Source organism: Suncus etruscus, chromosome 17 (genome assembly GCF_024139225.1).
Source record: "Suncus etruscus isolate mSunEtr1 chromosome 17, mSunEtr1.pri.cur, whole genome shotgun sequence".
NCBI lineage: Eukaryota > Metazoa > Chordata > Mammalia > Eulipotyphla > Soricidae > Suncus > Suncus etruscus.
Genome location: NC_064864.1, coordinates 31,758,374 through 31,773,457, shown reverse-complemented (window position 1 = coordinate 31,773,457; position 15,084 = coordinate 31,758,374). Strand labels below are relative to the sequence as shown.

Sequence of the window (15,084 nt, the reverse complement as noted above, 5' to 3'; positions counted from 1 at the left end):
TGGAACTAGGTCTTCTGCATGCAAAATAAGCACTTAGTTGCTGGAGCCATAGCACAGCAGTAGAACGTTTGCCTTGCACACAGCTGGCAGACCCAGGAAATACCTGGGTTCTATTCACAGAATCCTAAATGTTCCCCGAGCCTGCCAGGAGCAATTTCTGAGCACAGAGCCAGAGGTAACCCCTGAACACCACTGGGTGCATCCCAAACTCCCATCAAAAATAACAATAAATAAGCACTTAATCCTTATACTATCTCTGTAGCCTCTGTCTCTGTTCCTCCCTCATTTATTTACTAGTGGATAGCAAGTATTAATGGAAAGTTCATGTCTAAGTCTAGAAATCATACAATGCTACTACTTTTTTTTTTCAAGGGAGTGGGCCATACCTAATCACTTTCAGGACTTACTCCTAGCTCTCTGCTAAGATTTCACTGGTAATCATGCACAGGGGGCACATACGAAGGCCAGAGATCAAACCAGGATCAGCTGTGTGCAAGGCAAACACCTCAGCCTCTGTACTATCTCTCTTACTTTGTAGAAATCCTACTCTTTCTGTCTTTTTCTTTGTTTTCAGTGCTTTCTAATGCTGTTGTGAGAGTGCCTAATAGCCAATTTAATATCATTGTCATGAACACTAATACTCTGTACTAAAGCTCTGTATTTTAAACACCTCTATAAATTGAATGAGGGCTTGAAGAGGGCCTTCCTGAGGGCCACTGGATACAGAAAACTAACAGAAGTGTTTTCCCAGTCTTGTTAAGAGATCCACTGTTATTTCATTGCCACAAACAGTAACACCAGTTCCTTCATTTTAAGCCAGAAGGTCTGGATTATCAAGGTTGAAGACATCTGTAATGCAGGCAAGGCTGTGCCATGTTCTGTGCTAGTGCAATCAGCTGCTCTGGGTTTTATGATAAATTCTATAATCTTACCTAATCTCACTGACAGACTAGTAACAATGCATTTTTCTATAAATGCATCTTTTTTTTTTTTAGCACCTAAAACCTACCACTGAAACCCCAGCCAAGAAAAGTAGCCAGGCAAAAATTTATGAAAAAATCTACATTTACCCCCCCTCCCTTGACTGGTCATTTAGATATTTTTCCCAGTTAAACAAGCTAGGAAATATAACTAAGCACATGGTTGATGGTCATAGCCAAGTGTGCAAGCCAGAAAAACAATGGATTCTTTAAAGGTGCCAGGGATTGATATTATGCGTAGTCTGTTGGAAACTGTATACACTTCACAATTTGGGGCCTCTTGTGTGCTGCCTCATATCTTCAATCAAATTATTATATTCCAGAAATATGCATAAGGGAAATGATTTTTCACATTTTATGGTGGGTTGTTGCTGGTAGCAGTAATTGAAGTACCTTTCCACTTATGAAAGTACTAATTTTATTTGTTTTTATTGCTTTTCTAGATGCAATTATTTATTTAGTGTGCTTTGGCTTTATTAAATTATGTTTACTATAGAAACATCATAAAAATGTATGAAAACAACACATCAGCCAAGCCAGCCTGGTGACCTGTGTTGAGAAAGCTAGTGTTATTTTTCATATCCAAACGTAATGGAATAACTTAAGAATAAACAGATAATCTACCCTAGAAAACAATGCAATTTCAAGGTAATGTAATAGAACACCTGGACAATATGATTTCATAAATCTTAGTTCTAAAATTTACATGAGGTGGGTTTTGCTTGCTTATTTGTGGACACACTGCATTTCTAAATGGAATCATTATAATGTGAAATGTAATTAAACCAAAATGTTAGATGGAATAGGAATTTCTGTTAACTTGAAAAGATATCCACGCCTAAGAGAAATATATAGACTTCGGCGTCAGAAACAAGTGAGAGGCTCTCAATGAGATGGACAACTTTACATTTGACATTTGGAGATATCTAGAGACATTGTGGGAGGATTACTTGTCAGTGGCTTTTGACCCCAAAGCCCTGGGAGGGGTTCTTTCCAAACTGCTTTATCTCCTAGTCCCAGTTTGGTGCTTCATCACAGAAAATATTAGAGGACTTTTTCTGGTAATTCTTTTTTAAAGAAACTTTAACCAATGTGAGTGAGTTATATGTGCTGAATTCTGGTAAAACAACCAAGGCTTTAGCATAAATAGATAGATAGATAGATAGATAGATAGATAGATAGATAGATAGATAGATAGATAGATAGATAGATAGATAGATAGATAGATATAGATATAGATATATGTATAAATATACATATATACATATATATACATATATAGTAAAAATCCAAAGCAATAGTGTATGACTAAATTAAAATAAACACACAAAATTCTGGACAGCTAAAATGAAAGCCATGTGTCTTTAATGACTAGAAATCAGTAACTGGCTTTTATATCTCTAAAGTTAAATTCATGCAAGTGCTTGTTAAATATATGGATTTACTCCAAATTTTCGAAGGTACCAACCAATATAGATAACAAAATGTGCGTTTTCTCTATTATCCAATTTACTTCTCTAGAGGGGCTACAAACTTTTTGAGTTTACAAATAGGTCTCAATGTTTTCAAGGCACCTAAAGTATAGACATGAATATTTACTCACTTGCACACACATTTACACAAGATGACAGTGAACTTTATTCACCTTGAGAGGCAGACCTGCCCACATCTGGGAGGGGTCTTTGGCTTCCTGCTTTGCTCACTAGGTGGGCAGATGAGAGGTTCTGGGGGAGGATGGAGAGAGGATTTAGCAAGAGAGAGGCTGGCAGAAACAGGAAGATGCCAGGGCTGCTGAGGAGAGCTTGCTTAAAAGGTTAAAAGCTTAGGAGCCACACATGGTGGCTAGGGCCTTAATAAAGTTGATGTCCTTTGAAACCTGACTGCCTGTGGATTATTCCCTCGCTGTTATCCTGAACCCTGCAGACACGCAGGCTGGAGGGAGTTGCAGGTGCGTGGCCCAGGCTGGCAGAGAAAGGCCTCACCCGCCACCCATCTCACCATCATCCACCACCATCAAGGACACACCTCTAGTGAACATGTAGCTCCACTATTCTTATGAAAACTGCAGCATGTGCCCCACTCTGTGAACACCCCAGTTTCTTCTGGACATTTGTTGAAATATTTCTTTCTTTTTTTTTTTTTTTTGGATTTTGGGCCACTCGCGGCATTGCTCAGAGGTTACTCCTGGCTGTCTGCTCAGAAATAGCTCCTGGCAGGCACAGAGGACCATATGGGACACTGGGATTCGAACCAACCACCTCTGGTCCTGGATCGGCTGCTTGCAAGGCAAACACCACTGTGCTATCTCTCCGGGCCTGAAATATTTCTTTTCTTTTCTCTTTTTTGGCTTGGATTACAAAATACTTCAATCACTGCACTTAGTACACTAGTTGGGGGGGGGTGATCTTTTTATGACTAAAACCCAACTTACAAATATGTTTGTAATCATGTTGCTTACATAAAGATATTATAAAAAATAAAATATGGAAAAAGCCCAAATAGAAATGATGAATGGATCATGAAGTTGCGGTATCATTGTGGGACATAATAGAATACTCTGAAGCTCTAAGAAAACAAACTCATGGGACTGGACCCTTCCCAACGTACTATCACTCCAACATAAACTATGTTTAACTTGTAGTTCTTGTTATTAGAAAGATTGAGACTTATTTTATATGTAGAAGAACTTTTGTATTTCCTACCTGTGAACTATCTTGTCCTGTCTTTGTTGCTAATGTTCTCCTGACTTTTGATCTTTATCATTGTTAGTAGATTATTAAGCCTTTAATATAATTGTAAAGATTTTCTCCACATCAAGTATATGTATTTTTATTTATTGCTTCTGAATTTTTGTATCAGACATCAAAATGCTTTCAATATAGTGAGAGCTTAGTTAGTTTAATTTTGCCACATGTTCTTATAAAATTTTTATGAGCTTATTTTATATGTCAAAATGTATTAATTTTACTGGGGTAAAGAATAAAATAGGTATTTGATTTTTCAAATGGCAACCCAATTATTTAAATGTCATTTATTAAAATATAAGATATGGGTTAGTTTCTCAATTTTCTCATATTCATTGCCATTTGCTTATGCATTTTCTAGTACCACTATATTTTAATGACTGAAGCTCTATATATTTAATATTATGAATGCTGGATAAATAACTAATCTTTATTCAATAATGTTCATTATGTGTGGTAGGAAAATATACAACCACAATTACATTACTCAAAATTGTTTAAAAAATCATTTTTAATTTTATGAAATACTTTTTCAGCATTTATCAAAATGATCTGCTTTTATTTTCTATTATTGTGACTATTTAAAATTTTCTAATATTGAGCCACATTTGCAGGAAATAAAATCAACTTGCACGTGGTTTTCCATGTTTTAATTTCTTTTTTATAATCATCTGGATCAATTTAATTATATTAGAATTATATATTTCTGTACACATAGACACAGTTGTATACTAAAATGTACCTATGACTTACACTAAAATGTGGCTTAATTAGCACAAATGTCCATGGGCATTAGCATGTTAAGGGAATCTTTTTTTTTTTTTTTTTTTTTGAGATTCTATAAAATGACCAAGTCTGATGTTTTTGAAAGAGAGCAAGAAAATTTCACTGGTTTTGATTTTATTTGGTTTGGTTTGCTGTTTCGGTCATACTCCTTTCTCAGCGTTCACTCCTAGTGGGACCTGGGGACCATATGGAATAACAGGATTGATTTCTGGTCAGACATGTACAAGTATAAACCACTGAAATATCTCTGTGACCCAAGAAGAATCTCCTTCCTTCCTTGCTTCCTTCTTTCCTTGCATCCTTCCTTCCTTCCTCCCTCCCTCCCTTCTTTCTTCCTTTCCTTCCTCCCTTTCTTTCTTCCTCCCTCTCTCCCTTCCCTCCTTCCTTCCCACCCTTCTCTCCTTCTCCCTTCCTCCCTTCCTTCTTCCTCCCTTTCTTCCCTCCTTCCTTCCCTCCCCTTCTTCTTTCCTTCCTTCCTCCCTCCCTCTCTTCCTTCATTCCTTCTTTCATTCCTCCCTTCCTTCCACCCTTCCTTCCCTATTCCTTCCCTCCCCCTCCTTCCTGCCTTGCTTCCTTCCTCCCTCTCTTCCTTCCTTCCTTCTTTCTTTCCTTCCTTCCTTCCTTCCTCCCTTTCTACCTCCCTCCCTTTCCTCCTTCGTTCCCTCCCCCTCCTTTCTTCCTTGATTCCTTCCTCCCTCCCTCTCCCTTCCTTCCTCCCTTTCTTCCTCCCTTCCTTCCTTCTTTCCTTTCTTCCTTCCTCCCTTCCTTTCTTTTTCCCTCTCCTCCTTCCCTTCCCCCCTTTTTCATGTTCCCTCCCTCCTTCCCTTCCTCCCTTCCTTCCTTCCTCCTTTTCTTCCCTCCTTCCTTCCCTTCCCCTCCTTTTCTCCCCCTCTTTCCTTCCCTCTCTCACTCCTTCCTTCCCTTCCTTCCTCCTTCCCTCCCTCTCTCCACCTCCCCTCTCTTCATCTCTTCCCCTCCATCCCTTCCTCCCTTCTTTCCTTCCTTCTTTCCTCTCTTTCTTCCTTTTCTCCCTCCCTCCCCCTCACCTACTCCCCTCTCCCTCACTCCTTCCTCTCCCTTCTTCCTTCCTTCTTTCCTTCCTTCCTTCCTTCCCTTTTTTCTGTCCTTCCTCTCTTCTGTCCTTTCTTTCTGTCCTTCCTTCCTTCCTTCCTTTCTTCATCTCTTTGTCTCTTTATGACTCTCTCCTCTTTTCTTGCCTTCATTTTTTGATAACTATTTTTGAGTTAAATTTTATAATTATATTTTTCTGAAACATAATCCATTTTTGTGGTCAAATTTTTCCTGTAAGTTCCAAAATATTTTATTTTAAATAAACTTTTATTTAAAGTTTTATTAACGTTATGTATCTTCCCTATTATCTTGTCTCATTTATTTATACTTTTTCTAGTTTTATCTTGGTTAATTTATTTTTCAAGTAATTTACATTATTGATGTCTTCTTAACACAAGCTCCAGGATATTTTAATTAATTCTAATACTTTTCTGTTTTCTGATTCATAATCCAGTTTTCACTTTATTGGTTCCTTCTTGTTATTTATTTCATTTATTTTGTTTCTTTATATGCATGTTGTATTCATTTAATTATATTGTCTAAATTGTCTAAAAATATTAAGAGCTGTAATTTTTCTTATCCTTATAGTCTTTAGGTTCTAGTAATCATTATTCTATCATTATTTTAACAATATTCTGAAATGTTCATTTTAAATAGCCTAAGTCCTTTAAATAATGCATAGATGGTGAAATTCTAATTTATTAGTTCCTAAGGTATTTTTTTGTTTCTGTGGCTTTTAAAAATTAAATTTATCAACTTCTAAGATTTTTCTATTACTAACTTTTGTTTTGACTGGAGACTGGTAGTTAACTTATTCTTTTCATCATTAAGCTGTACTTCATAACTTGATATTTAATCATCTTAAGTTGCACTTTAGCTTGAAAATACATTTCCTTTAAAATCCCAGTGTTCTAACTATGAACATAGTTCTAACATAGAACATAACTGTTGTATGAGATCTATTGCATTCTCTTCTTCAGGTTTTATCTTTTAAAAAATTTTAGCTCATCTTTTCCTCCTTTGAATTCCCACAAAATTCTAAAAATGCATGCAGCTGATGAGTGAGTGAATGGTGTGGATTTCCCTGTCATTGCTGAAATTGTACTATCTTTTGTTTTCCAGCCAAAGATTGCTGAGGAGAACTTGACCTATGCTGAGCTGGAACTAGTTAAACCACACCAAGCAGCCAAAGGCACCTCCACTAGCACCGTCTATGCCCAGATCCTCTTTGAGGAGAACAAACTATAACCACATGCCCTTTCCTGTGGCCCTATTTAATACCCGCCACCCCAGTTATTTATGAACCTTTGGAAACATAGTTCTTATTTTTGTATTTTTGCTGGTGCCTTTTGTAGGGGAGCTGTCCCCCACTTTCTGACAGTGGTTATGTGCCTTCGAGAAGGAACTCAGCCTTTCTCACCAGCATTAGAGCCACTGACATTGGAAGATCTTTCAACAGCCAACTGGGGGCCTTAGCCATGAAAGCTGAGGACTAGATTCTGAGTATGACCCATGAGACTTTCTGCTGAACTAGCTCCTCTTCACATTCACTGGTTTTAGGTTTTTTTTAATCTTTTTAAAAATAATAATAATCTGCACTTTAATCTTCTACATTTCCTGTAATAGTAGTAGCAAACACATAACCTAGAATAGAGGAAATGCCATTTCAGTTCATAGTGTGAGAGAGTTAATGGGTATATGTTGGTTTCTATAAATCAGATAGCATGGGGGGGCACCTAGCAGAGCAGAAAAGAACAGAGAACAGAACAGCATAGCACAGCACACAGCACAGCAAAGAAGGGTGCTATTTCAAGGAGTTGCTCAATAGAGCATTTCTTGTTTTCAATAGATGTGTTGATACCAGTGCTGTGAAGGCAAAGAAAGTGGGGGTGGGTGGGAATCTGGGGTCCAAGCACACTGTGAAGTATCTAGGGTTACCCCAATGCTTACTTCCTCATTGCCAGTCACCCAAGGTCATGGCTCAAATCACATTCTCTTCCGAGGGCTTCCATTCTTACAGTATGGAGGTTCCCTTCTGGTGAGAAATTCCAGATATCTGAGAAGTTCTTACTCTTTCCAAACAGCAGGACCCTTGATCTTTCTTATTACACAGATGAAGCCAACCTATAGGTGGAGAGCCAAGGTTTCTGACTGAAAGCAAAATCCATCCCTACAGTAGTGTTCTACCAGCATCCCTGGGTGTGAGAGAAAAGTGCAAGACTGGCCTGTCTGGATAATGATAGCCTGGGACCCTTAGGGATACAAAGTGCCTGTCCAGCTGAACTGTGAGGGTGAATTTCAGTGGACATGCAAGACAGGTATTAAACAGGGCTGTGGGGAGTGAATACTTGTGGGGAAGGTTCTCTGGAAGTGAATCCAGTCTGGTGTTACCCACACTTCCTGAGGCCTTGACATGTTTTATTTTTACTACACACCATATAAATTGTCTGTATTTGTAATGGATTATGTATATATGGTAAATTATATATTTTAAAAAGCGTTTAAAAAAAGAGTGATTGTCATCCCTCCGTAGAACCATGTGGACATGGTTGTGTTTCTTATCCCCTGATTGTCTCAGACTCCATGTTGGTATACAGCTGACTTAACTGTTCCTAGAGTTCTTGGAATCATGAATATTACAAGAGTCTAGACACTACAAATTGCTATACAAATACACCATGTTAACAATTATTTAAGTGTCGGTCTGGTATTTTTCTGAAGTGTCTCACAATTTCAGGCTCTCATTACAATAGCTTTAAGAGTAAATATTTGTTCATGAGCTGAGTTCTGTAGCAACACTTCCAAAGACTCATGATAGCTTTTGAGTACCTCTTATGGTTTATTGGAAAGGATTCAAATTGGAAATATAAAGATTTTTTCAGAAGCAAAAAATAGTTTGACTTTAGAAAGAGGGGTGGCTCTTGCCAGCCCACACCTGCATCTCCTCTCCATTGCTGCCATATGTCAGAGGTAGGGACTAAAGCACATAGGCTTCGAGTGAGGAAGACACTTGGCAGAATTCACTGATACTTCCTAGAACATATCTTTAGGAGAGAGACACTGTTCAGATCATTCTTAGAAGCTCCCTGCCCTGCTTTACTGTGTCAGTGTTTCAGCAGGACATGAGTTTAGGGTGTTTTGTGGAAAGAGCATGCTTTTTGATTTATCTGAAAAGCTATTGTTAGCTAGAGGAGCCATGGGAGTACAGGGTGGAGTGCAGTGAACAGGAGGAAAGGATGGGGAGAGGACAACTGAACTTTAGCACCTTCCCCAAACCCAGCTCCTTAAGTTTGATGGGTCATCAGCTTTAGAAACTAATAGATTTAGCCAAAAAGAACTCATGCTGCATAAATGCATATATGAGTGACTTGGGTACAAAATGACAAAAGATACAGATCAGTCTCCATGATTGTCCTGGGTAGTTTCTGAGCAGGTTACAGAGCTCTTGTATCCCTAAATTTAGTATCAGTGGATATCCCCTCCTTCGATCTTTTTAACCTTTTGATATTGACTCAAGAAGACTGGATAGGGCCAGTCAGGGAAGTTGTGTTTTGAAGAGGCTCAGAGATTGTGTTCATTTCCTGGTCACTGGACCATACTTTGAGTGGGAACAATGTATGCTGCTAATACTGTGTCTGAAGATTCCGTGGAAGAAGAAGAAGAAAAAGCTACAGCTGAAACTCTGTGTAGCTGGTGAGTGTGCAGATTTCTCAAGGAAAAAGAGAGGGAGGTGAGTAGATGCTGAGGTCTGATGAGAACCGGGGCTCCCAAGGGTGGTCTGGAAACAGGTGATGAGCCTGAAGGAAACCAAAGATCACTCAGAAGAGAAGCAGGAGGGGGACAGGAGAAAGTAGCTCCTCTGGAGGTTTCTCTAAGGAGGAAGAATTTGGCAACGTACTCTCCAGAGATTAGGTAGAATGCAAGTCAAACCTCACTCACACTATGTTCATTGCACAGGTTTTCCTTTAAAAGTATGTGTCTGGCAAAAGAAAAAATTTCCCTCAGGGCCCAATGCCAGCAGACTTTGATGCCTGCCAAGTGAAGTTTTTCTGAAGCAATCAGTGACTTTTCTCTGGATAGTAATGTAAGAAAGGTGTGAAGAGTGGCCTGTGACAGTTTTCTACTGCTTCTGTTGCCACCATACAAGATGATTTGGTGCTTGCTTTCTAATAAACATAGCTCCATTGCTTCCCTCCAATTTGGTGTTTGATTGTTAAATGTTAACATAAGGAGCCCTATAATTTTAGATAGAATTAGAAATATTTTAGCTTTGCTTAAATACATTTTGTTCTTCCACATTAAACTTTATTATAAGTGTCCTCCATCCACAACAAAGAAAAAAATCTCATTGGTGCTGGACTGAACTTTCTGCTTTTTTTGCACGGTGGCTATGCAGCTGGTGAGTGGTAGGCTGTGACTGTGCTGTTCATAAGTAGGCTCCCAACTTCTGTGTCTATGAGAATATGCAAATGCTTGGCAGTTTTAGATGGATGATTTTTGTTGTTGCATATGTGAGGGTCTCTGTTCTCTTGAGGTTTTTGTTTTTGTATCTTTGTTTTTGGGACCACATCTAATGGTGCTCATGGCTGATTCCTGGCACCATTTTTAGAGAAACCTGATGGTGCTTGTGGAATTCAACGGAGTCCCAGGTATCAAACTAGATGCACGCAAGGCAAGCCATCTGTATTATCTCTCCAGCTCTCTTTTTCTCATTGCTTCATGATCTGTAAAGATAAGATCCTGGGAGATTTGTGCAGGCCTCCCAAAGAGCATAAAGATGAAACCTGAAAAGTTGAGATGGGATAGATTGGCTAGTTAATTGATAGTAGAACCTGGTTGGAAATGGACTACAGACTCCCATTATGGTGCTTTCCTTATGCCACCAAACCTTTTCTGTCTGAGCCCAACTCCAGGCACTGTCCCCATATTCTGTCGATGTGAACTCTCATCTTTTGCAGGGCTGGTCTTTAGCCTAAGGAAGGATCAGTGCTGTTTTGTCTCCCCTCTTTTAGGATCTCTGTATTTTCCTTTCTTAGTTCTAGCTGGTACACTAGTTCCAACAGCCCTCAGCCCACTGCTTCTCCTAATCCTGTCTTGGCTGATTCTAGATGGCTGCCATGCTACTCTGCAGCACTACCTGGTGGCCAGTACTGAGAACTAATACCCCCTCTACTTTTCCCAAATAGCCCAGTCTTGTACCAGCCTTCCTCACTACCCTCCCCTCTCCATCATAGTTCACACTTGTCTGCTACCGTCAGAAATAGTCTCCTAAGGGAAGTCTTCATCTGACTTAACCTGAAGCCTGTCATTCTCTATTTCTCTTACCCAGTAGCCTAAGTTCAGAATTAAAATTGAGAAGTTGGGGACCCAGATTCCAAGCTTTCTTTTTCCTTCCTGTTTTACTGAGAATCTGAGAACTCTGGTCATCCATTTCCTCATAGGAGGAATGACCAGGGCCAACAGGACTGAGTGAACTTCCCATGTGAAACAAGCCCCTGGGAGACAGTGTTGAGCCAACCTCATAGTAACCTACCTTGCCGCTGGACTTGGCATGCTGGCAGTATAGACTTGGCCTGTGGAGGGTTCTGAGGATGGAAGGAGGTCATTTTCCAAGGAAGAACTGTCAGACAAGTCTAGGGCCAGGCCATGAGAGCTCCTGCTGGTGGAGGTGTAGGAACTTTGCATGAGGCTGTTTCTCTCCTCTGCTCCTATTTTGGTAACTTGGTGGCTTAAATTTTTAGCATTGAAAATACATGGTCCTGTATGACCATATGAGCTGAGAAGCTGGGAATACTGTCACTGTGATCCCTGGTAAGAAGGGCCTAGAAGATTGCTTCATGACTTAAAGTGCTTGCTCAGCAAATAGGTCATGAGCTCAAACCCTGCTCACTCAGGTGATTTTCACAGCCTTGTTATTAGGGATAACCAAGAAGAAGAAACAAGAAGGTGACCTAGAGGCATATAAAAGTCCACCAGGCAAACTTGAGGTCCTGACCTTAATCCCAGTTGTCACTTATGCATTGAGGTGATTCTAATTGTTTCATTAGGGTTTTAGGCAAAAGTGGTAAAACACCCTGAACCCAAAACATGGATAGAGGGCAAGAAGTTAACTCAGGCAACACATGTCTGACCTATTAGAAAATCAATTTACAGAGATCTGAAGTTATCACTCTGCTATCCTCCAGCATTACCTTGATAGGTCTGAGTACCAAACCAATGCAATTAGGCATAGAAGCTCTGAGAGTATTCTCCCAGGCTTTCAATCACCTTTGGAGTAACCCTGTTCATGAAGGGGAAAAAAAGCACCTATTGATATCTAAGTGATCCATAATTATGTAGGACTCCAGACTGCCCACAGTTCTCTCTGCAGACTGTCTCTCCTTCTGATAACAAGCACCTGGATCAAGTATGACTTGCTCTCTGAGGGTGCAGTGAGCTCCCCTTGAGTACATATCCCTGTCTGGTTTGTCACTACACTGTTGCTGAGGGGTCACAAACCCCAGGGACAACCTGCTTCTTCATAGAACACCAAGCCTAGAGAAAGGTTCTTTCCGTCCCTGTAGAGGATTTTTTCCTACAGACTTTGTTCTTCCATGAAGGCATTAAATTCCTCTGCCCTAAACCACATTATCCGAAGCTTCCACAACTCAGCAAAAAGACACTGCTATTTTTATCCTGTTGGCTACCCAAGCTGCCAGTTTCCATTCAAGATCAGGCTGAAATATCATTCTTGTCTGGGTGCAGAAGATGTGACGAAGTAGTTGGCAGTATACTCTAGCTATAGTCTGAGGTGTGGGGAGTTGATTAGATTCTGGGGATCTCTGTGCCCCTTGGGGGTCTGTAACAGTTTCTCTGAAGTTCCTCTGAAGTAGCTGGCATACTGATTCAAGAAGCCCTGAACCATTATAGATCAAGGAGTGAGCTCAGAGCTGATCCCATCGTCTAAAATTCCCTAGAAGCATCTAGAATTTTTAAAATTGTAAACTTCCTCATGGATCTAAACCACAAAGGTCCCCTAGTTTATTTGGCGAATTGTTACTTTGGGGAGGGGGCAATCACTTAACATACCAGAAAATTTATCTTCTTTAAGTTAATAGGCAAATATTTCCCCCCTCTCAATTGCACTGCTAGCCTTCCTGAATGATTTTACTACCTTCTGGGGGTGCTATATCATCCACTTTTGGGAACTCTGGCCTTGAGGAAATACTCCCAATTTCCTGTGTAGGAACCCTGTCCAGTTTCTAGTTCCAGGCTAAAGGCTTAGACTATATTTGTCTTCCCCATGAAATCCTAGCTCTTTAACAGTAATGAGAGTTTCTTATGCGGAAAGTGGCTTACACTATGCTAGAGCTGGTACTAACAGCCTTCCTTTCCTCAGTTAAACATTTCTCCCTGAGAGAGGACCAGGGATTATGCTAAGTTTCTCTATGTTGGCCCTGTTCTGCTACAGAATAAAAACAGATATCCCAGCTCCTCCCTTCATGTTTGTGCCTGGCTCTTTCCTCCCAATCTTCTCATCTGTGCCCAGCTGCTTTTCATATGTCAACAATGCCACATCACTGGCTCCTGCTACTTGTAATTCTCAGCAGGCCAGATTTCTCAGTATGTGTGACTGGGGCCTGGTTCTCTCAATGGCTCTAGTACACCTCATCACCAAGTCCACTTGTATTGAATGAAAATCTGAAAAAAAAAAACTGCTACTTTAGATTTCAACAGTGGAATGTCCTAATGATCATATTTGTTCAGTATCATCTGAGATCCCTGTGGTTTTGGCTCTTGGGGAATGAAAATTATAAGGACCAGATTTAGGGACATCTTAAGGGTAGGTATCAGGCTCTAATGTAGTTTATGGATAATGGCACCCTCGTTTGATCAAATCTCCATTGTAGGACCGTATTATCTTGTCCAGCCACTCTCTTAAACTCATTGGTCATTCATAAAATCAAGATGTTTTCCCACCCTTAAGAAAACAATTAAAGGTACTGCTTTTAGACAAGTCAAACTACACACACACACACACACACACACACACACACACACATTTTCACAGATAACTGGCTCAAAACTCCATTTTAATAATCTCTCTTAGTGCACAAATTAAGAGGCACAGAGGTAGGATGAATTAGAAAATTGAGCCCAACATTCTGCTGTCTTCAAAAAAACACATTTGAACTCTCAGAGCAAACACAGACTCAACATCAATTGTTAGAAGACAATTTTTCAAGCAAGCAACGCCATCAAAAAGTCTAGAATAACTCTCCTAAAGTAATCATACTAGTATCAGATGACATAGTCTTTAATCTCAAAAAGGTTATAAGACAATGAAAGTTATTTGTTAATGATCAAGACACATGTACACAATGAAGAACATCTATCATAAACATATTTTTCTAATGAAGAACCAGAAAAATACTTAAAACAAATGTTAATAGACTTGAAGGAAGATATTGATAGTAACAAAATAAGGATAGGAGAATTCAACACTGTCCTGTCACATCTCAATAGATCTTCTAGACCAGTGGTTGGCAACCTGCGGCTAGCAAGCCACATGTGGCTCTTTACACTTTTAATTTGGCTCTTCTGTGTGCCAGGAGGCCGCTCCAGGAGTAAGGACTCTGCTCCTAGCCTCTATCAGTGCGCGCCCTGTGTGGCTTTCAAAATAAATTTCAATCATGGTTTTGGTGAGCTTTGGCTTAGTTGAAAAAAAGGTTGCCGACCACTGATCTAGACTAAAGCTCAGTAAGTAAATTCTCATTTTGAAGAAAGAAATGGAAGAAAGGTGTGTGGTAACAGATAGATATAGATAGATAGATAGATAGATAGATAGATAGATAGATAGATAGATAGATAGATAGATAGATAGATAGATAGATAGATAGATAGATAGACAGACATACAGGCAGACAGACACATAGATAGATAGATGATAGATAGATAGATAGATAGATAGATAGATAGATAGATAGATGATAGTTTATCCCTCAAAGGCCAAATAATACGTTCTTCTCTAGTGTTTATGTTCTGCAGGAGAGACCACACACTGGCACTCAAAAATACCCCCACAAAATCAAGAGGATAGAAATCATACCATTTTCTCAATGATGCCCTGAAAATACAAGATAATCACAAGCATAAATGGAAAAATAATTCAAACACCTGGAAGGTAAATAATTCATTAAAGAACAACCAGTGGGTCAGAGAGAAAAATCAAAAGATTCCTAGAAACAAATAAAAATGAGGATATGATCTATCAGAACTTGTGGGACACAGCAAATGTAGTGTTAAGAGAAAAGCAAATCCATCAGGAAGAAAGGGCCAACATAAATAACTTTATTGCACAGCTTAAGTAACTGAGAAATAAACAACAAAATGAACTGAAGAAAGGAAATAATTAAATTTAGAGCAAAAATTAATGAATTGTAATCCCAAAACAAAATCTAAAAGATCAATGAAACCAACAGTTGGTTATTTGAAAAAATAAGCAAGAATGATAAACCAACAAC

The 15,084-nt window shown here is 39.3% G+C and overlaps 1 protein-coding gene across 1 annotated transcript in view; it reads left to right on the top strand.

Annotated features, from left to right (window-relative positions):
• Positions 1-6,975, top strand: part of VSTM4 (V-set and transmembrane domain containing 4) — a 109,808-nt gene extending 102,833 nt beyond the window's left edge. The window contains exon 8 of the mRNA XM_049790719.1: positions 6,704-6,975. Coding sequence (XP_049646676.1) covers positions 6,704-6,829 — 126 coding nt within the window. The 3' untranslated portion in view covers positions 6,830-6,975. The remainder of the gene's footprint in view (positions 1-6,703) is intronic.
• The last annotated feature ends 8,109 nt before the right edge of the window (positions 6,976-15,084 follow it).